Source organism: Quercus lobata, chromosome 9, assembly GCF_001633185.2.
Source record: "Quercus lobata isolate SW786 chromosome 9, ValleyOak3.0 Primary Assembly, whole genome shotgun sequence".
Taxonomy (NCBI): Eukaryota; Viridiplantae; Streptophyta; class Magnoliopsida; order Fagales; family Fagaceae; genus Quercus; species Quercus lobata.
Genome location: NC_044912.1, coordinates 20,235,775 through 20,259,180, shown reverse-complemented (window position 1 = coordinate 20,259,180; position 23,406 = coordinate 20,235,775). Strand labels below are relative to the sequence as shown.

General features: G+C 38.3%; 1 protein-coding gene across 1 annotated transcript; it reads left to right on the top strand.

Moving 5' to 3' along the window:
* The first annotated feature begins 8,094 nt into the window (after positions 1-8,094).
* LOC115961361 lies at positions 8,095-8,649 on the top strand. The gene is made up of 2 exons (XM_031080355.1): positions 8,095-8,484; positions 8,596-8,649. The coding sequence occupies exons 1-2, from the start codon at positions 8,095-8,097 to the stop codon at positions 8,647-8,649; spliced, it is 444 nt and encodes a 147-aa protein (XP_030936215.1).
* Positions 8,650-23,406: the final 14,757 nt, after the last annotated feature.

The following is a 23,406-nucleotide window of genomic DNA, read 5'->3' as shown; positions in this document are numbered from 1 at the left end:
CCTAACAAGTGGATTAATTTAGTTCAGGTTTGATTAATTTTTCTACATTCATACAAGTCTCTGTGGGTTTGATCTTGTTCTTATCAAACTATACTTCGGTACGGTTTGTGCACTTGTGAGTACTTTAAAATTTTACAACATTTAGCAATCATAAACAAGTTCTCAAAAAAAAAAAAAAAAATCATAAAAAAACCATAACACATGGATCAGAAAACGTTAACTTTTTGAAAGAATATACCTAGGTGTTACATAGGTTTTTGGGGGACACTCCAAGAATGAAATTAGTGTAAAGGCCGTTAAACAATTTTTGTAATTTCTAGGAATTTTGTGTCAATTGTTATTGGATTTTTCATCCAAAACACAAAAAAGAATGCTTTGAAGAAAACTTACATACCTTTTTAATAAAATAAAGCAAGGTTTGTAGTTTATGCAGAGACCGTGCAACAAAAGGAAGTGAATACTTCAACTGTCTAATTGTCTATGGATGTAGCACTCAAAGAAAAGAAAAGAAAAAAAAAATCAACTTTTAGCTTTCCAACGTGTTTTTCTCTTCTATTCAATTAAATCACACATACTGCTTTTATACAAAGAAGTAGCTACTTGACAAAAAAAAAATTCTATTTCAATTAGGAATAGGAATAGTAATCCTCGTACATGTTGTGAGCACACTATCCACCTGACTAAAATTCCTGATTCAATTAGGAATAGGAACAGTAGTCTTTGTACACATAACAAACTACTAGGAAGATTTTTTGTTTGTAAGATGTTCACCTATTTGGAAGTTTTTGTTTGTAGCTGGTGAGAAATTACATTTAACTTCCCATTGTAACTATCATTCGTGCATTACTTTTCGTTGAAGTAGTGTTTCAATGTATGGGTAGTAGGGTAGAAGTTGCAGTGTTTCAACGTGAAGTAGTTTTAGTTGTATCTACCTACCATCCAATGGGGAGTTTTTAGTCTGTAGGTTTTTATTTTTTATTTTTTATTAGTTTACGACTTTATTTTCATTTCTTATGTTTTAAGAATAAGAATAAATAAATTAAATTAAATATATTCTTAGAAGTTAAAAAGGTTATAGCAAACTCAAAAACTTTTTGTGCAATTATTTTTTTCATCTGATTGTTTGTTTATTATTTTATATAAATTTTATCTTTTTTTTTTTAAATTTTTTATTACCAAACAGTTAACCATACAAGAGTCGTAGCAAAATTTGTGATTTTCTTTTACGAGTAATGCTAGAGATATACATTTACCAATCATAACTCGCCATGTGGATGTGACAAGTTATGGCACAAAATTGAGTCAATTTCGGAGTCCTTGGCATTTTTTTTTAGCACTAGATTTTTGGCAAAAATACCATTTGGGTCCTTACATTTTTGGGTCACAGTCAATTTGGTCCTTACATTTTAGTAACAATCAATTTGGTCCTTATTATTTGCACATTGTGGTCAATTTGGTCTCTATTGTTAACTTACTAACAAAATCACTTATGTGGCAAACCTTACCGTTAACTTACTAATGGAATTGCTTATGTGGCAAATAGCGTGCATTGTTAGCATTTAAAAAAGACGTGGCTAATAAAAAAAATGAAGATTTTAATAAACATTAAAAATTACAATGGTCGGCATTTAAATTAACAAAATTTAAATAATTTGTTTTATCAATTAAAAAAAGATAGAAAAACAAAATTTTAGACCATTCCCAATTTTCCTTCTACATTCTTTTCAGCCAAACACCACCAATACACGAAACTCAAAAACAAATTTGTACCATATCTGACTATTCTTCTCTCTCAAACAGTCAAACTCTTTATCTTACTATCCCTCTTTCTCACTTGCAAACCCAAAGTTCTCACTTTCTAATGACTCTAATCTACAACTGAACCTAGCTTCATTCCTCCATGGCTGAAGCACAGATCGGCCTCCATGGCCAAAGTCCTTAAGCTCTTCTAGCATTTACTACCAGCAGTGCCGCTGCTTGATTGCCAGCGAAAATGTCTTCGCTCTCCTCCGCGGCCATTGACCACCGCAACTCTATCGGACACGATGTTGGCCATAATAGATAACACACACACGCAGACGATTGCACAAACTTAGACATTCCTTCCTTCAATTCTTTTCTTGGAGCCATTTTCTCTTTGCTTGCCCAGAAACAAAACAAAATAGAAAAAAGCATTTGAAATATTGGTCTTCTGGGTATTCTTTATTTGAATACTTGTCTTTGTTGTTGTAAGTTTGACTGTGAGTTTGCTGCGAGATTTAAGAGATTGTGAGATAAAAGAGAGAGAGAGAGAGAGAGAGAGAGAGAGAGATTCGAAAGGGATCAAATCTGGGTTTTACTGTTTAAGAGAGAAACGAATAAAGAGAAGCGGAAAATCAAATTTCGAACAAATTTGAGTTTGAATTTTTTGATTGGTTACCAGGAAAATACAAGAAAATTTGATGATGATTTTAATTATTTATTCTTGAGATTTTTTTTTTTTTTTTTACAATTTAAATACTGACATGGAATTTTTTAATGACTAATAAAAATTTTTATTATTATTTTATTAGTTACATCATCTTTTAAATATGTTAACAGTGCACACCGTTTGTCACATAAATAATTCCGCTAGTAAGTTAACCGTAAAGACCAAATTGACTACAATATGAAAATAACATGGACCAAATTGACTGTTATTAAAATGTAGGGACTAAATTGACTATAACCTTAAAATGTAAGGACCAAAATAGTGTTTTCGCATAGATTTTTTTGTTAAAGTAATACTTAAATAGATTCTGACAGAGAATATTTTTTGTAATCAATTAATTGTATGGAAAATGAGTGTGAGTTTAAGAGGTTTAAAGTCTGTGTTGTGTATCCAAAAGTTCGGTCCTTTTGGATATACACCATGGTAAGTTTCTTTAAAAACACTTTCTCCCCTCTTTCCGTGTGGGTTAAAAATACTTAGTATTAAAAATAAGGTTTAGTTAATGTGTGCATTAAAGGTATACATTAAGCTAGTATTTATTTTTAGAATCATTTTCTCAAGAATTAAAAAAAAGTTGTAAATACTTTTTCAATTCTCAAAAAACTTTTTTTAAAAAATGAAAATTATTTAATTTTAGGATATATAGGAGATTCTGGCATTTTACCCTTAATTTTTTTAAAAAATTGGCAATATGCCCCTGTTTGCAAACTATATAGGAGCGTGCCCCTGTTTCGATACTTGATTATCCTAAAATTGAGTTCAATTAAATACTCGATTTGTAGAAAATCGAGTTATGCCTGATCAAACTTATAAAAAAAAAAAAAAAAAAAAAAAAATTCCATGGAACTCGAGTTTCAGGAAATCGAGTTCCATGCAAAAAAAAATTTTATAAGTGTGATTGCCCCATATTCAGGGAGCCCTATAGTGGCGTTTTTAAGCCCTATAGTGACGTTTTAAATCCCTATAGCGGCGTTTTCCTGCAAATTTTTTGTAAGTGTGATATTGGCCCATATTTAGGGTGCCCTATAGTGGCGTTTTTAAGCCCTATAGTGACGTTTTAAGGCCCTATAGCGGCGTTTTCCTGCAAAATTTTTTTATTAGTTCTAGTGCCCTATAGTGGCATTTTTAGGCCCTATAGTGACGTTTTAGAGCCCTATAGCGGCGTTTTTCTGCAAAATTTTTTTATAAGTCCCGACACCAGGTTCAAGGGGCCCTATAATGGCGTTTTTAAGCCCTATAATGATGTTTTAAAGCCCTATAGCGGCGTTTTGGAACTCGACTTCCCTAAAATCGAGTTCCATGCTTTTTTTTTTTTTTTTTTTAGTTTTATTCGGCATAACTCGATTTTCTACGAATCGAGTAGTTCATTGAAACTCGACTTTAAGGTAATCGAGTATCGAAACAGAGACGTATCCCTATATAGTTTCGAAATAGGGGCATATTGCTAAATTTTTTAAAAATTAAGGGCAAAAGGCTAGAATCTCCAGGATATAAACGGCGACACCACTCGCACCTATAACACCTGTCATGGCACCGTTACTTTTGACCTCACTGTACCACTGGTCCGCGGGACAAAGAGTGAATTTGCTGAATTTATATCGCCTCTCTCTCTCTCTCTCTCTCTCTCTCCGCTTTTGCTTTTCTTCTCTCTCACTTGTTTGTTTTGCTTTTCCCCCATCACCCGATTCTATTACTCTCCCCTCTGTCTTCTTCACTAACTTCCAAGCTCTCTATCTCCCTCTGTCTCATAACTCATTCCCACTATCATACTTTCCACTTTCTCTCCTTTCCTTAGAGAGAAAAAAAAAAAAAAAAAAAAAAGGAAATAATGCGATTATGCGAGGATTTGATGTCGAAACTCCCAATGGAGATTCATCAAACGGTCCAAGATTTTCTAGAGATATCTCTCGAAATACACCTGACTTGCCATCTTTATTGTCTCCTTGTTTTCCTATTACTCTCAAGTTCATGAACGTGTGTTACCAAGTGAAGATAGAGAACAAACGAAAAAAGCGCAATTTTGGTTTCAGATACGCAAACACTCGATCAAGATTCTATCTCTTTCTTTTTTCTATTTTCATTTCTGCCTGGTCGAATCTTAGCCTTCATGGATTTTCTTACTAACCTATACCTATTACCATACTTTTTTCCCTCTATTCAAAAGGAATATACCTTTTGAAATAAATAGTTGGAACAAAAGTACCATACTCGCTCGTGCATAATTTTTAGAGGAGTCGAAGCGAGTGGAAGAGTGAGTGTGTTGGATACTAAAAAATTATATATTTTTAACAATCTCATGAACAGTAAGGTGATATTTACACAGTAATTAGAATGCAAAAATTTTGGATTTACGTACCCGAATGTAGAATAATTTTAAAAATGGACATTATAAATTAGCAATTGAGGTCTTATTTGGTAACGGTGTTTAAATAACAAAAACTATTATTTAAATACTACAATATATATTTTCACACACTATTTCATTTATACATACATATTTTCATAAAACTTATACAATATTATTAAAAATCTTTTACCAGACATGCTGGATAGAGAGAGAGAGAGTTTTACACCCAGTGCTCTTGCAAATTGTTGGCCAATAAAAAGTGAAGTCATGCTGGCAGACTTCGTGAAAAACGTACGAGTTGGTGTCATTTCATGGAGATTCTAGCCTTTTGCCCTTAATTTTTAAAAAATTTAGCAATATGCCCCTATTTCGAAACTATATAGGGATATGCCCCTGTTTCGATACTCGATTATCTTAAAATCGAGTTTCAATGAAATACTCGATTCGTAGAAAATCGAGTTATGCCGAATAAAACTAAAAAAAAAAAAAAAAAAGCAAGGAACTCGATTTTAGGGAAGTCGAGTTCAAAAACGCCGCTATAGTGCTTTAAAACGTCACTATAGGGCTTAAAAACGCCACTATAGAGCCCCTTGAACCTGGTATGGGGACTTATAAAAAATTTTTGCAGGAAAACGCCGCTATAGGGCTCTAAAACGTCACTATAGGGCTTAAAAACGTCACTATAGGGCTTAAAAATGCCACTATAGGCACCCAGAACAGGGCGATTACACTTATAAAAAATTTTTGCAGGAAAACGCCGCTATAAGGCCTTAAAACGTCACTATAGGGCTTAAAAACGCCACTATAGGGCATATGGGCCAATCACACTTATAAAAAAATTTGCAGGAAAATGCCGCTATAAGGCTTTAAAACGTCACTATAGGGCTTAAAAACGCCACTATAGGGCTCCCTGAATATGGGGCAATTACACTTATAAAATTTTTTTTTGCATGGAACTCGATTTCCTGAAACTCGAGTTCCACGGAATTTTTTTTTTTAAAAATATTTTTTTAAGTTTGATCGGGCATAACTCGATTTTCTACAAATCGAGTATTTAATTGAACTCGATTTTAGGATAATCGAGTATCGAAACAGGGGCACGCTCCTATATAGTTTGCAAACAGGGGCATATTGCCAATTTTTTTTTTAAAATTAAGGGTAAAATGCCAGAATCTCCGTCATTTCATATCCATAAACTTTTCAAATATCAATTATTATTTTTCATTTTTTGAAAAAAAGGGTGGATGAATGAATTGTAGGAAAACCGAACACCAAACCATGTTCAAGAAAGAAGAAGCAGTGTCAAATAACACCCATCCCAACGACACAAAACCCCACAACTTTTAGGTAGAAAGAGACGCCATCAAATAGCACCCAATGAGATAAGTGGAAAGCACTAAATGAGGATTGAGAAAATTTTTTATCAATTAGGTAAATAATGTAAAAAAATTAGTAATTTTATTTTTTAAGATAATTTTAACTTATAGTGTCTGCTTTTAATGATAATTTATTATTATTAGACTAAAATATCAATCGGTTTTTAGTGTAGGCAGATATTAAACTTCAGTTCTCTTTTTTGTCATTATAGACTTTACCAGTTAAACTAATTAGAATTAACTGAAACCCACAAATAGTAACTATTTAATTTTTTTTTTTTTTTAATGTTAAATCTAATGAAAATTTATGATTTAGAAATAGTGTGTAATTTGAACTCACTTGATGTATATGAATAGGATATTTAAGATAATCTTAAACTTTATATAAGAACCTAATACATCATCTTATTCAGCTAAAAAAAGAAAGAAAGAAAGAAAAAACTACTACATCATTATTTATTTATTTATTTATTTGCATAAGAAAGGCTTTATTAGAGAAATATAACAGAGTCTACAAACCAAACACTACATCTTACGAGTACAGACCAGAAACTACAACTTGAAAATAAAAACAACACACAGACCTAAACAAACACAAACACCGGCACAAACATACTACAGATAAGACCAACAACCAGTACAGATAAGAACAACAAACACAAAATGCTGGCAAATCTTCAGGTGCAACTGCGTCTTGGGATGAGGCAAAAGGCAGTACATACCGTCAACTCTGATGAGGATAAAAATAGTACTTACTTATATAAAGTATAAAATTGACGGTTGTAGATAAAGCCATCAAGCCAACGGGTACAGTTACAACCATCAGCTTCCTCTTGTAGGAGTCAACGAATGATGTTCTAAATTGGGGCAATGAGGGGAGTTCGCAAGACACACCTAAAGGCTGACGACATCAACAAACTGGCGTCAGTAAGGCTGAAGGAAATAAATAAGCTGACGACACTGATGCAAGTTTACTTGCTGCCCACGATTGCGTATATAAGGAAATGTCTTGCCCTCCACGTTTGATGCTATTCAAAGGATCCCTATAAGGAAAGGATCCTTCCAAATACGCTCAAGAAGACTCCTATAAGGAAAAGACTTCCGCACCAAGGAAGAGATGTCAACCCTCTATTACTATAAAAGCCCCAGTACCCTCACTAGCCAAGGTACGCATAATTCACCCCTCTCTAGCACTCTAGAGTTGTAAGAAGTTCTAACTTGACCTTCGGAGGGTACTTGGTCGGCACCACACCGGTGCTCTTTGCAAGGTCTTTTCTTTTGTGTTGTGCAGGTGCTATTTCGAGTGCGCAAGTACCTAGGGCTCACTGGTGACTTTTTCGACATTATCAGTTGGTGCCATCTGTGGGAAGGGTTAGTTTGACTAAATTTATAAGTCATAGCAAGCGCTTCCCGGACAAAGAGTTGCATGGTACTTACTCGATCAATGGCGACCACCAACAACGTTCACGAAGACGAGCTGCGACCATTTGCTCGAGAGAGACAAGTGCAGACTCTAACCGCGGCCGTGGAGCGCCTCACCAAGCAAAACTAGATTTTGGAAGGATAGCTACGACGGAAGGCAGGACACGGTGCTTAGGAAGAGGACCAGGAGGATACCAGCATCGAGTGATGAGATCAGGAGGGACCGGAGGGTAGTAACCCCCCAAGCAGACCCGAGCGACAAAATGTAAGCCTCCCATCCCTCACAGATGTGACTCCGCCGCCAGTTGCCACAAAGATACAGGCTATAAAGGAACAGATGGAAGTTATGATGAACGCCCTCAAGGGACGAGTGTCCAGCGATCTTGACGATCTCGTTAACTGAACTGACTCACTATTCACCGCCTCCGTCAATTCTTTTCCCCTACTGCATAAGTTTCGCATGCCATAAATAGATAGCTATGACGCCCAGCTCCATCAGCACTTTCAAAGAGCTAAGCACTCAGTTTACCGCACACTTCATCGGGGGACATAGGTATAAAAGGTCTACGGCTTGCTTGATGAACATCAAGCAGCGAGAGGACGAGATGCTAAGATCCTACATATCCCGCTTCAATAAGGAAGCACTCTTGATTGACGAAGCCGACGACAAGATACTTGTAGCAGCATTCACGAATGGGCTACGAAAGGGAAAGTTTTTGTTCTCCCTATACAAGAACAACTTGAAGACCATGTCAGAAGTACTTTATAGGGCCACCAAGTACATGAATGCTGAAGACGCGCTGCTAGCTCGAGAGGAAAAGAAAAGGGAGAGACAAGAAGACACACGGCAAGACCAAGGGCGGAAGAAGGTAAGAACAAGAGACTGAAGGGATGAAAGGCGCTCCAGGCCCCTAGGAGGAAGGTTCACAACCTTCACCCCGTTAACTGCCCCAATAGGCCAAGTCCTAATGCAAATAAAGGACGAGGAGGCCCTGACCTACCCTGGAAAGCTGAAGGGAGATCCTAACAAGTAATCGAGGGACAAATATTGCCGCTTCCACCGTGACCACGGTCATGACACGGCCGATTGTTACAACCTAAAGCAGTAAATTGAGACCCTTATCAAGCAAGGGAAGTTGTAGAAATTCGTCAGAAAGGAGAGAGTGGATCCACCTCCTTAAGAGCAGCCCCGCCAATGGGACAATGAACGCCCTAGGCCCCCCATAAGAGACATTAGAATGATCATAGGGGGAACAACAACTACTGGGTCGTCAAAGAAGGCCTGCAAGACTTACTTAAGGATGGTCCAAAGCGTCCAGCTGACGGGCACCGTGCCAAAGATAGCACAGACAGAAGGCCCCGTCATTGGATTCTCGGAAGAAGATGCGTGGCGGCTTCACCACCCGCATGACGACGCGCTTGTTGTAAGCATTTGGGTAGAGGACTACAACATGCACCGAGTGCTGGTCGACAATGGCAGCTCGGCAGATATCCTATACTACCCAACGTTCCAGCAAATGGGGATCGACAGAGAGCGATTGATTCCAACAAACGCTCCGCTCGTCGGCTTTGGAGGAACAAGGGTATTCCCCTTGGGCGTGGTTAGATTATCTGTCACGATAGGTGACTACCCTCAGCAAATCACCAAGGATGTAACATTCCTAGTGGTCGACTGCTCGTCCGCCTACAATGCTATCTTCAGACGACCCAGCTTTAACTCGTGGAAGGCTACAACCTCAACCTACCACTTAATGATTAAGTTTCCTACCGAGTATGGAGTGGGAGAGCTACGCGGAAATCAGGTGGCTGCACGCGAATGCTACGTAGCCATGATGGAAATGGATGACCACCTCCAAGCTATGAACATAAAAGAACACCGCACAACGATGGAGCCCGTAGAGAAGCTAGAAGAAATACTTCTCGACGACTCCAATCTCGACCAAACAACCAAAATTGGAACCCTCGCTAGTCCCACGCTCCGTCAGGCACTCACGACCTTTCCTAGAAGTAATCGAGATGTATTCGCCTGGCTCCACGAAGACATGCCAGGGATAGACCCTTCAGTCATGGTATATAGGCTGAATGTGTCGCCCTCATTCCCACCTATTCGACAGAAGAAGAGGATGTTCACCTCGAAGCGAGATCAGGCCATAGCGGAAGAAGTTCGCAAACTACAAGAGGCAAGTTTCATTAAAGAAGTTTACTACCCCGATTGGCTGGCGAACGTAGTGATGGTTAAGAAAGCTAGCGGGAAATGGCGGATGTGCGTGGACTTCACCGACCTTAACAAAGCCTGCCCCAAAGACAAATATCCCCTCCTGAGGGTCGACGTTCTAGTAGACTCTACAGCTCGGCACCAGCTGTTAAGCTTTACGGACGCTTTCTCAGGTTACAACCAAATCCGAATGCACAAAGCTGATCAGGAAAAAACTTCATTCGTAATCAGCCAAGGCCTCTTCTGTTATAAAGTGATGCCATTCAGCTTGAAAAATGCGGGCGCGACATACCAAAGACTTATGAACAAAATGCTTGCACAGCAAACTGGGAGGAATGTCCAAGTCTATGTTGACAACATGCTGGTAAAAAGCCGAAGGGAGGAAGATCACTTGGAAGACCTTAGGGAAACATTTGACACCCTTCGTTCTTACAACATGAAGCTCAATCCAGGAAAGTGCATCTTCGGAGTGACGGCGGGAAAATTCCTAGGATTTATGGTGTCTCAAAGGGGCATTGAGGCCAACCCGGACAAGATCCGGGCCATAATGGAGATGGCACCGCCAAGAAATGTGAAGGAAGTACAAAGCCTCAACAGAAAAATAGCAACACTAAATTGGTTCGTGTCGAGGGCAACGGACAAGTGTTTGCCCTTCTTCCGCACACTAAAGAGATCATTCGAGTGGACTGCCGAGTGTCAGCAAGCATTCAAGGAGTTAAAGGCTTATCTTTCTTCCCTGCTGTTGCTGAGTCCATCGCAGCCAGGAGAAGAGCTTTTCCTCTATCTGGCCGTCTCCCCTGCAGCCGTCAGCGTTGCCCTGGTCAGAGAAGAAGAAAGAGTACAAAAGCCCGTATATTACGCGAGCCGAGCGCTTCGCGGTGCTGAAGAAAGATACCCACCTATGGAGAAGCTTGCCTTTGCATTAGTTATTGCAACTCGCAAGCTCAAGCCATACGGTGAACGTTCTGACCGACAAGCCCTTGCGACGGGCAATGAGCAACCCTGAAGCTGCGGGTCCACTGGCGTTATGGGCTATAGAGTTGAGCGAGTTTGATATTCAGTACCGCCCACAAACCGCCATTAAAAGATACGTCGTCGCAGACTTCATAGCAAAATTCACTCACGACGAAGACAAGGGGGCAGAAGAGTCCCCTCATTGGAGCATACATACAGACGGATCATCCAACAGACAGGCTGGAGGGGCTAGCATCGTACTATTGTCACCCGAAGGAGACACGGTTGAATGTATGGTCCGTCTCGACTTCCCCACCACCAACAATGAAGTGGAGTACGAAGCGTTAGTAGCAGGCCTCGACCTCGCCAAAGTAGTGGGAGCCACGAGCATAGTCATTTACTGCGACTCTCAAGTCGTTGCTAACCAAGTGAATGGAGACTATGAGTGCAAGGGCGAAAGGATGAAGAGATACCTTGATCAAGTAAGGAAAAGAGTAGACGACCTAGAGGCCAAAATCATCCAAATCCCCAGAGGAGAAAATGACCAAGCTGACTGTCTTGCCAAAGCCGCTTCAGCAGAACATATGATCATCCCCGGTAATGTACTCTCTTTTGTTCAGCTTTCTCCACTAATAGATTCCGGCGACATACAGGAGATAGGCTTTGAAAGTAATTGGACCACACCGTTAGTTTCATACTTAAAAAACGGGGTCTTGCTAGACGAGAAGGAGGCTGTAAGAAAGCTAAAGGTCTAGGCAGTGAGATTCATCTTGATAAAAGATGTCCTGTACAAAAGAAGTTTCTCCCGTCCATATCTAAGATGCTTAGATACGGAAGAGGCAGACTACGTCATGAGGGAGGTACACGAGGGGATTTGCAGAAACCATTTGGGGTCAAGGTCATTGGTACACAAGCTTGTGCGAGTAGGGTACTATTGGCCCACCATGCGAAGGATGTCGAGGCTTATGTCAAGATCTGCGACAAATGCCAAAGGTTCAGCAATATTACTAGACAACCAACCAAAGAATTGACCCCGATGATGGTCCCATGGCCGTTCGCTCAGTGGGGATTAGATATTATAGGACCATTCCCTACAGCATTACGACAGCTGAAATTCTTGGTAGTAGGCATTGACTACTTTACAAAGTGAGTGGAAGCTGAAGCCTTGGCCACCATCACGGAGAAGAACGTGCGGAGTTTCGCTTGGAAATGCATTGTATTTAGGTTTGGCATCCCAAGAGTCTTAGTCTCGGATAATGGGAAGCAATTCGACAACGACTCCTTTCGGGACTTTTGCTCGCAGTTAGGGATACGAAACCACTACTCCTCCCCCGCCCACCCTTAGGCTAACGGACAGGTCGAAGTCACAAACAAATCCTTACTCAAAATTATCAAGACTCGGTTCGAGGGGGGTAAAGGGTATATGGCCTGAAGAATTGCCAAGCATACTATGGGCATACAGGACAACGGCAAGGACGCCCACAGGAGAAACACTGTTCCGACTAACATATGGGAGCGAAGCAATCATCCTGGTCGAAATTAGACTTACAAGCTACAAGGTACACAACCATGACGAAAGCAAGAATGACGAGGTCATGCGACTACAGCTTGACCTAGTGGACGAAGTCAGAGCGACGGCAGAACAAAGGCTCGCAAGGTACCAAGACCGCATAGCCAAGTATTACAACTCCTGGGTTCGACATAGAGACTTCCAGGTTGGAGATCTCGTTCTCAGGAAAGTCATGGGCCCCGCTAGAGACCTTACCCACGGGAAGCTCGGCCCCAATTGGGAAGGACCTTACCGAGTCACGTCATGGCAAAGTAAAGGCACTTACCACCTGGAGACGTTAGACGGACAGAAGCTGCTGCATCCATGAAACACCGAGCACTTACGGAAGTATTACCAGTAGAGATGGCGGCATGAAGACCAACCCCCCTTTTCTATTTACAGTTCACTATAGCAAATTTTAGTTATACTCCTCAGTTTTATCATTTACTTTAGTTTTCACAACAATACCTCTTTTTCATTTTAAGCCCAAATGGCAGGATTTGATTTTCGAACTACTTTTATTTACGAATGCATGGCAATAAGAGGAGTTTATTCAAAAATTGCTGAAGTTTCTATTTTACAAATCTACAGTCTGAAGTTCACAAAAGTGGACGATTATGTTCACAAAAGTGGATAACTAAGTTCACAAAAGTGGACGACTAAAGTAAACGGCTAAGTCCACAAGAATAGACAGTTTGAAGTTCACAAAAGTGGACGACTAAGTTCACAAAAGAAGACGACTAAAGTAGACGTATAAGTCCACAAGAATGGATGGAAGCTAAAAAGCTGAACGGTCTCACCAAATGGATGAGACTATAAAATGAGGTAAATAAGTCCATAATATGGACGGAAGTTGAAAAGCTGACGGTCTCACCAAATGGATGAGACTATAAAATGAGGTTAATAAGTCCATAGTATGGACGGAAGCTAAAAAGCCGATGGTCTCACCAAATGGATGAGACTATCACATGGACAAGGTTATAAAACCAACGGGCTTACAAAAATGACAAGGTCATCAAGTCCATAATATATACAGAAGCTAAAAAGCCGATGATCTCACCAAATGGATGAGACTATCATCACATGAACAAGGTTATAAAACCGACGGGCTTACAAAAATGACAAGGTCATCAAGTCCATAATATATACGGAAGCTAAAAAGCCAACGGTCTCACCAAATGGATGAGACTATCATCACATGAACAAGGTTATAAAACCGACGAGCTTACAAAAATGACAAGGTCATCAAAGTCCATAAAATGGATGGAAGTTAAAAAGCCGACGGTCTCATTAAAGTAAGTGAAATTATAAAAATAACAAGGTCGATTAAAGTTCATAACATGGACGAGGCTATAAAGCCGACGGGCTATTAAAAATGACGGAATCGATAAACACTTAAAGTGGATGAAGTTACAAAGCTGACGGGCCTAGGAAAAATAACGTTCCTTACAAAATGGACGAGGTCATAAGGTTAGCAACACAATCAAATGCCTAGAGGTAAGGCTCGTGAAACCGACGAGCTTATCAAACTCAAAAAGATGAGATGGACGGGCTCAAAAAAGAACATAATTTACAAGAAGCCCGTGTCAACAGATTTTTCCATTGAACAAGTCCACCCTTAAAAGTTGACGGGTTTCCCAAAACAGACGGGATTACAGGCTGACGAATTCATTCAACACTATCATTGATTAAAAAAAGTAGAAAACGACGGGAATAACATGCCATATAACAAAATAAACTGTCTACAAATAAAATCCCAAAAAACCAAAGGGGCACTTAAACAGTTGTTTGCAAAATAATTGTAATACGCATAAAGAAATTAGGTAGCAGGAGCGTCAGCAGGGTTCCCGTCATCTTTTTGAGACTCAGGATTTTCAACATCTACAAACACCGTTGGAGGGTTGGAAGCAGGAGTATGAGGAGGATTGGCAATAGGTTGGGCAAGAACGACGACGCCGTTATCCTTGGGAGGAGGATTGGACTCAGGGGAGCCGTCACCTTCATCATCCATCGTAATCCCAGATAGGTCCAACTTTGGGAAAACGGACGCAACTTGTTTAAGGCAATCATCAAATCCAGTGCCATAATAGTCGGCACAAGAGTCAATAAATGATTGCGACGCCTTAAATTCTTGGACAGCGTCAGTCCCAGCTATCTCCACCTTTTCGCGCAAAGCCATCACCTCTTGCTGCAGCTTCTCCTTTTGACGGTCAGCCTCCTCCAGCTTCCCCCTTACCTCCTTCAGCTCATTATTTAGCGTACGGACGACCTCCTTTTATTGCCCCTGCTCATTCATCAAATTTGCATTATGTTTCCTAACCCGGCTGACGACCCTCTCCTTGGCAATACAACAATCCTGAAGGGCCTTAACACATACCAAGGCTTGAAAAAAACACAAGCGTTAGTCAAATGAATTAGAAGGAAACGAAACCAACTTAACCTGAGGGAGCAAGCATACCCTAGCAAGATCGAAAAGAGCTGACACTCCTAAGTCCTCCGTCTCCAACAGATCGCAAGGCCTAATATCCGTCGGCTTTATAAAGGACCCCACTTCCCCGACGGCATAGTCCTTGTGGGTCAGAAGGCAACAAGGGCCCTCGATGATGAGACCAGAGGAAGTCATTACCCCCTTACCCGCACCATAGCTTGGCTTAAGGGGTGACTTCCTCTTCAGAGAGATGTCCCCAGGAGTGATGGCAGCCTTTTTGGACAGACGGTCATCATTCCCGTCAGGTTTCCTTTTCGAAACCTTAGTGACGGTCTTGGGGGCTGACAAGGTTCCCCTCTCTGCCTCCTTCGCTTTCTTTTCCTCTTTTTTGTGGGCTGCAGCAACCCTCACCCTTTGTTTAGCAGATTCCATCTCTGCACAAAGTAACTAATAATTATTACAACAAACGGGATGGGTAAACTGACGGAGGCAATGAAGAATTTACTCATGTCGATGAGAGAAATCGTCTAGTCTGTGAGCTTCAGCTGATGGCTCTAGACCCCGGCAGTACAAATGAATAGTGTCAAGGGTAATCCAATCCCTACACTTTCGTTCCTCTAAAGGGATTTCAAGAACCCGATGGATGAACGCCTCTTGCTCGGCAATTATATGTGGACGGCTACAGGCTGAAGAGACAAAACGAAGACATTAAAACACTAAATGGAGTAATAAAAGGCTAAAAGCTAACGGTAAAACAAAAGCTGTCAGTATCAAAACCTGAGGCTTTAACTAATGCCCAGGTGTTATCAAAACCACGAAGCATGATAACCCACTCTTCTGGACGGCATATCCAGTCAGATCCCTCAAGGAAAAAATATCTACTTTTCCAACTCCTGTTGGAATCTGGCATATCAGATACAAGCATTAAGTCCTTTTCCCTGACGGAAAAATGGTAAGTTCCTTTGGACGAAACAATCTGACGGGGTTTATAGCAGTAGAAGAACTCATCTAGAGAAAGCTGATGGTTCCCACCGCTCAGACGGCCCCACAAAACCTCAACCCCAATAAAAGTCCTCCAAGCATTGGGGGCAATCTGGCTGACGGATAGCCCCATAAATTCAACAAGATAACAGTGCAAAGCTGTCAGTGGCAGTCTCAATCTAGCAGAAAGCACGGCATCATACATGCCGACGTCTGCAGTCCTCCCTGTATAACACTTTTCCTTTTTCCTAGGGAGATGGTTTGAGATGTGGTTTGGGATTTGGAAACGGGTACGTAATTCTTTGAAAACCTTTTCACTCATTTTAGGTAAAAACTTGTTAACAGCCCAATCCTCGGGAAGGATGAAGGGACAGTTTCCTCTGGGACTTACTGAAGCCTCGTTATAGGACTCCTCGTCACCCTCATCCTCCTCCTCATCTCCCTCACTCTCTCACTCCCCTTCAACCTCACCTACTACTTTCTCCCCAACTCCCTCAACATAGTGTTCTACGTCGTCGCTAGGAGACTGGGCTGACGTTCCTGATGACTCATAAAAGCCGTCGGACTCTTGACCTGAGCCAAAAACTTCGTCGTAGCCCACTCCATTGTGGACTGACGACTGGTCACTCGACGCGTCACTTGACATCTGACTACCTACAAGTGATGGATCCATTCTAAATACCTAAATTGACGTCCTTACTAAGAAATTTTTTAGCTAGAGCAAAAATGCAAAGAAAGAAGGAAAAAGAACTTACAGGTGAATAAGTCTTGGAGGAAAAAACGGCCTAGAAAGTGACGGCGTTAGCAACAGGTGACGGATCAACAAAAGCAAAGGCGACGAGCTCTATCTCTTGAAATATCAGCAAAGTTGAAATAGAGGAATAAGAAGAAGGATGCGCGTTATATATAGGAAGAAAAATGCGCAGAAGGCGAGGCGACGCCCTTGTCCAGAAACGAGGCCAACGAGGCATGCCACGTGTCCAAGCATTAAATGGCTGGCGGCTCGAGGAATCACTCATAAATAATTTTCCTGCTCCTCTAAAACCAAAAGATAGTTAACCCAATAAAAACTTAACTCCACAACCCATCAGTTTAAAACGACGAGGATGTACAATAGGGGGCAGCTGATGAGGATAAAAATAGTACTTACTTATATAAAGTATAAAGCTGACGGTTGTAGATAAAGCCATCAAGCCGACGGGTATAGTTACAACCGTCAGCTTCCTCTTGTAGGAGTCAATGAATGATGTTCTAAATTGGGGCAATGAGGGGAGTTCGTAAGACACACCTAAAGGCTGACGACATCAACAAACTGACGTCAGTAAGGCTGAAGGAAATAAATAAGCTGACAACCCTGATGCATGTTTACTTGCTGCCCACGATTGCGTATATAAGGAAATGGCTTGCCCTCCATGTTTGATGCTATTCAAAATATCCCTATAAGGAAATGATCCCGCCAAATACGCCAAAGAAGACTCCTATAAGGAAAAGACTTCCACACCAAGGAAGAGATGTCAACCCTCTATTACTAGAAAGGCCCCAGTACCCTCACTAGCCAAGGTACGCATAATTCACCCCTCTCTAGCACTCTAGAGTTGTAAGAAGTTCTAACTTGACCTTCGGAGGGTACTTGGCCGGCACCACACCAGTGCTCTCTGCAAGGTCTTCTCTTTTATGTTGTGCAGGTGCTATTTCGAGTACGCAAGTACCTGTGGCTCACTAGTGACTTTTTCAGCATCATCAAACTCAAATTTCACTATCCTCATCCATAATTAGGGACCTTATTCAGATCGAAACTCTCCCAAGTTGGATCAGGCTTCAGTCCCTTCCATGGACGGTTGCGATGCTTCTTCATGTTGCCACATATAGCCCTTTCCTTGTCATAGGTTTTTCCGCAAAGGACACATTTATACGGAGGCACATTCAAATCAAGGGCAAGAGCTTTAGCCTTGACAATTTTACGCGGCTTACGCCACAATAGCTGAGCCTGTGCTCCAATTATGGTCCTCTTGGTGTCTTCAGTCTTTGGCAAAGTTGATGCATTACGGCCGGCATTGATAGGCCCACGGTTGTGTTGTGTTTAGTTGGGTGGAAATTGGAAATCATTTGGATTTTCCATGGTGTTCTTGTGCAATATGGTTATTTGAAAGTGTGTGAAGTAGACTGCGACAGTGGGTATTTATGTAGATTGTTAAAAAATTAAATATCTTTAACAATCTCATAAACAATAAGGTGATATTTACACAGTAATTAGAATGCAAAAATTTCAGATTTACATACCAAATGTGGAATAATTTTAAAAATGGACATTATAAATTAGTAATTGGAGTCTTGTTTGGTAACGATGTTTAAATAACAAAAACTATTATTTAAATACTATAATATATATTTTCTCACACTATTTCATTTATACGTATTTTCATAAATCTTAAACAATGTTATTAAAAATCTTTTACAAGACATGTTTGAGAGACATGCTTGAGAGAGAGAGAGAGAGTTTTACACCCAGTGCTCTTACAAATTATTGGCCAATAAAAAGTGAAGTCATGCATGCCGGCAGACTTGAGAAGCGTAGGAATTGGTGTCATTTCATATCCATAAACTTTACAAATATCAATTATTACTTTTCATTTTTTGAAAAAGAGAGTGGATGAATGATTAATTGTAAGAAAACCGAACACCAAACCATGTTCAAGAAAGAAGAAACAATGTCGATCAAATAACACCCATCCCAACGAAATAAAACCCCACAAATTTTAGGAAGACAGAGACGCCATCAGATAGCACCCAATGAGATAAGTGGAAGGCACGTGCCCATTTGGATTGGGCTGAAAAATGAGTCAGCGTTTGTCCTTTCACGTTCTTTTTCTTTCTTTTTTCGGCCGCAACATTTGGCTTTTTTATTATCAACAGTGTATCTGTGTACTATTTATGAGTCTCATAAATTACACTTTTCAATAATTTTTTTTATTAAAAATGGGTTCACAGCACTATTTACATATTTAAAATTATTTCGTTATAATATTTTCAGTTTCAGTTTTCAGTTTCGACAAAAATAAGCTGTATCCAAATAGACCCTAAATGAAGATAGAGAACATTTTTTATCAATTAGGTAAATGATGTAAAAAAATAGTAATTTTATTTTTTAAGATAATTTTAACTTATAGTGTCTGCATTTCATGATAATTTTTTATCATTAGACCAAGATATCAATCGGTTTTTGGTGTAGGCAGAGATTAAACTTCAGTTCTCTTTTTTGTCATTATAGACTTTACCAGTTAAACAAATTAGAATTAATTGAAACCCACAAATAGTAACCATTTAATTTTGTATCTTTTTAATGTTAAATCTAATGAAAATTTATGATTTAGAAATAGTGTGTAATTTGAACTCACTTTATGAATAGGATATTTAAGATAATCATGAACTTTAAATAAGAAACTAATACATCATCTCTTCTCCAAAAAAAAAAAAAAAATACATCATCTTATTCAGCTAAAAAAAGAAAGGAAAAAAAAAAACTACTACATCATTATCATTATTATTATTATTTTGCATAAGAAAGGCTTTATTAGAGAAACATAACAGAGTCTACAAGCCAAACACTACATCTTACGAGTACAGACCAGAAACTACAACTTGAAAATAAAAACAACACACAGACCTAAACAAACACAAACACCGGCACAAACATACTACAGATAAGACCAACAACTAGTACAGATAAGAACAACAAACACAAAATGCTGGCAAATCTTCAGGTGCAACTGCGTCTTCGAGATGAGGCAAAAGGCAGTACATACCATCAACTCAAATTTCACTATCCTCATCCTTATTTAGGGTCCCTATTCAGATCGAGTCTCTCCCAAGTAATTGAATGAGGCTTCAGTGATCCCTTCCATGAACGGTTGCGATGCTTCTTCATGTGGCCACATAAAGCCATTTTCTTGTCATAGGTTTTTTCGCAAAGGACACATTTATACGGAGACACTTTCAAATCAAGGGCGAGAGCTTTAGCCTTGACAATGGCCCCTCTAGCAACACTGTTACGCGGCTTACGCCTCGGCAGCTGAGCCTGTGCTCCAATTATGGGCCTCATGGTGACTTCAGTCTTTGGCAAAGTTGATGCATTACGGCCGGCATTGATAGGCCCACGGTTGTGTTGCGTCTGGTTGGGTGGGAAATGGAAATTATTAGGATTTTCCATGGTGTTCTTGTGTAATATGGTTATTTGAAAGTGTGTGAAGTAGACTGCGAGAGTGGGTATTTTATATATGCCGAATGATGAAGTTGCATGGTTTCTTTTGGAGTCTTATGCATCTTTGGACCCACATTCATGGTTCCTTTTGGGGTCTTTGCCTTTATATGGACAAACTTTATATCTACTTGTTTTTTATTTTTTTGAAGGATGTCTCCATGTAATATAATATAGGTAAGGACAAAGTTTACACATACAAATCTATATCTACGTATTTAAAAAAAAAATCTAATTATTGAATTATATATTCTTTATATTTTTAATATGCATATCAAATTTTGTTCAAATCGAATATTATTTACTATTTGGTCTATAAACTTATTTTTATGCATAATTTAAAATTACAAAAACTTAAAATTTAATTGAAGACATAAGTATTTATTTTTTAAAAAATCTTTTTGAAATTTACTAGCATTGAGGATATAATAATAAAATGCAATTTAATTGTAAATTTATTTATAGTAAAAATACTCATTTAATAAAAAAATATAGGAAAAATTTATAACCATTGCCTACAACTCTGTTAATTAAACAAAATGAATGAGAAAAGTACTATAACTTTTCTAATTACGAATACAAGAAAATGGATTTATCACTCTTTTGTGTGCTTCACATATAAACTAAACAAACTGACTACCGAACATCAAGAAGCGAAAATTTTTATCAGAACGTATTAAGTGCAACCTGCTATCTTGGATATTTGGGTTGGCTTTGACGGTGACCCAATTTCAACTTCACTTCAGTAGAGTTGGAGGTGAATATGATGATGCAGCCATACAGGCTTTATTGTTTTTAATTTTATATTTTATATAACTGGGATCCAGAGGTTGATTTACAAACACTTCTTATATAGATAGGAATTTAATTATTAATTTTTATTTTAATTCCAAAACATGTTTTTTAGATTAAGAACAATTTAATCACTTTATCCCAGTGGCTGCTCTAAGATATTCTTTTAGGGGGTAGCAAAGGTGGAGCTAGAAATTTATTATGGGTGCAAGTAAAAAAATAAAATAATTAATTTTTTTTTTTTATATGTGCAACTTCCATATTATATACATTATTCAATAATTTACAACATAGGATACTAACGGATGCCTTTTGGGCATTGGTTAATAATCTATTTAAAGAAAGTTTTTATGGAAAAAGAAAAAAAAAAAGCAATTAATATTTTGACCCTTTTTTTTTTTTTCATTTTCCATAAAAGTGGTGTCAAAACTGTTCTAAAATGAATTGTTAATCATTTTCCTAAGGGAACTCATTAGCATGACCCTTAAAGCATTATTCTAAATATAATTTAGTATAAATATCAATAAGAAAACAATCATTGAATGCATAAACAAATATAATTAAATAACTAATAATACACGTGGTCAGTTTCTTGGAGTCAGACTAACGATAAATGTTAAACTAAGAAGAAAAAAAATAGTAATTGATATAAGTTTTAACTTTTAAAATGTATGACTTCTTAACTATACACGTGCTCAATCTCTTGAAATTGAAGCAAGCACTAAAAGAATTTTTGGATTTGAAAATCTATAGAGCATTTATCAAATTACTTGATCAAATAGAGAGAAGAATTAAGAAAACATAGAAGGGAAAAAGAAAGATAGAGAAAATGAGGAAAGAATCACAGATATAGATACAGATATGTTGGTTGTAACAATGGTGTACTTTTTTGTTGATGAAGAAGAAAAGTGCAAGAAAAAACAACCTTATTCTACTATCAATAGAAAACTAAGCCAAAGTCTTGGATTTTTTTTTTAATGAATGAACAAAAATTTGAAACATTTTTTTCTTTCTTATAAAATTGAATATTTTAATAGTAGTGCTATAGACACAGCACTTTTACAACAAAATCTAGATGACAAGTTGTTAAAGATAGGAAAAAAATGATGTTATTTGTAGGTCCTGATAAAAACTAGTTACAACTTACCACTTCACTTTTATTAAATTATTGTGAAAATATTATGAAAGTAGAATTAAGATCATCATATTCAAACTTAAATTAGCTAGGTTTAAACAAAATTTAAGATTAGGTTCAAAAATTTATTTTAAGGGCTAAAAAAAATTATTAAATATTACACACACACACATATATATATATATATATATATATATTATGGCCAAGATTTGAACCCCAACCGCGGGCCATAAAGGTAAAGCCGCCCCTGCTTTATACCCAACCCCACCCAAATCTCTTTTTGTTTCCGTTTGAGAATGAAGAATCAAGACTTTGATACAAACAAACATGCAAAACTTCATTGGATTCCATGGATTCCCTCAACTTTCTTCGTTATAGGGTTGTTAATAAGGGCCCAAAGGAATTGGCATAGATACTATTGTGTGCGCACACGTTAGCAAAATCCACAAAATCTATTGCAATATGATTCCCGATTGCGTGTTCGCACTTCGCACTATCACACCATAGAATATTGTGCCGCGTCCTCCTAGCCTAGGAAACGGAATTATAGCCATAGCCATAGGGCATATTTTTTTGATGATTTAGATTTATCTACGTCCAGATTCTCAAAAAAAAAAAAAAAAAAAAAAAAAATTTATCTACGCCTGGAACTGTGCAGCAAACAATTATTTTGGGATTCAACACAGTTAAAAGGTGTTTCGAATGGCACAAGTCGCATGTAAAATGACGGGGTAATAACCCTGCTTATCTTGGCTTAGTTTGTCGAAGTAATGCTAGCAAATACATAAAATGACACAACTTTATAATGAATTGTGAGTGGTGGAAATATATGTCTCCTTTTCCCCCACCATCATACCTCTATTACTTACAACTCGTCACATAATAAGTTGTGACACATAATTATGGCACAAAATTATGTTATTTTATGTGTCCTTAGCATTACTTTAGTTTACCAAAGTATTGAATCTATTGATAGTTATGGGAAAAGTCTAAGACCACATCATTTTTCACAACTTCTTACCACAACTGTGACGTGACAGAGTGTGATTGGTAAAGAAAAAATAGTGGGTCTATGTGTAAATGATAGTTAACCACTTACAATCTACTACGTTAGAGTTGTGGCAAAAAAGTTGTGGAATAATTTGTAATCCTAGAACTACTCATAGTTATGTAGTTTAGATAGAGGAAAACTCATTTATGACTGAGTCCTTATTGGCTCAATGTGCAACCACTTGGTAATTTAATAAAGAGAAATGATATGTTCACAATATTTTCACAACATTTTTACAACAAATTCTAAGTGACAGGTTGTTACTGGTCGTTATTGTTAGGTCAAAAAAATAATCTTAGTATTAGGTTCAAATTTAAACCAATAACAACTAACTACCTATGATTTGTTGTAAAAATGTTGTGAAAATGTTGTAGACGTAACACATCTCTTTAATAAATATTCACTTGCTGTAATTATGACTTTTAAACCCA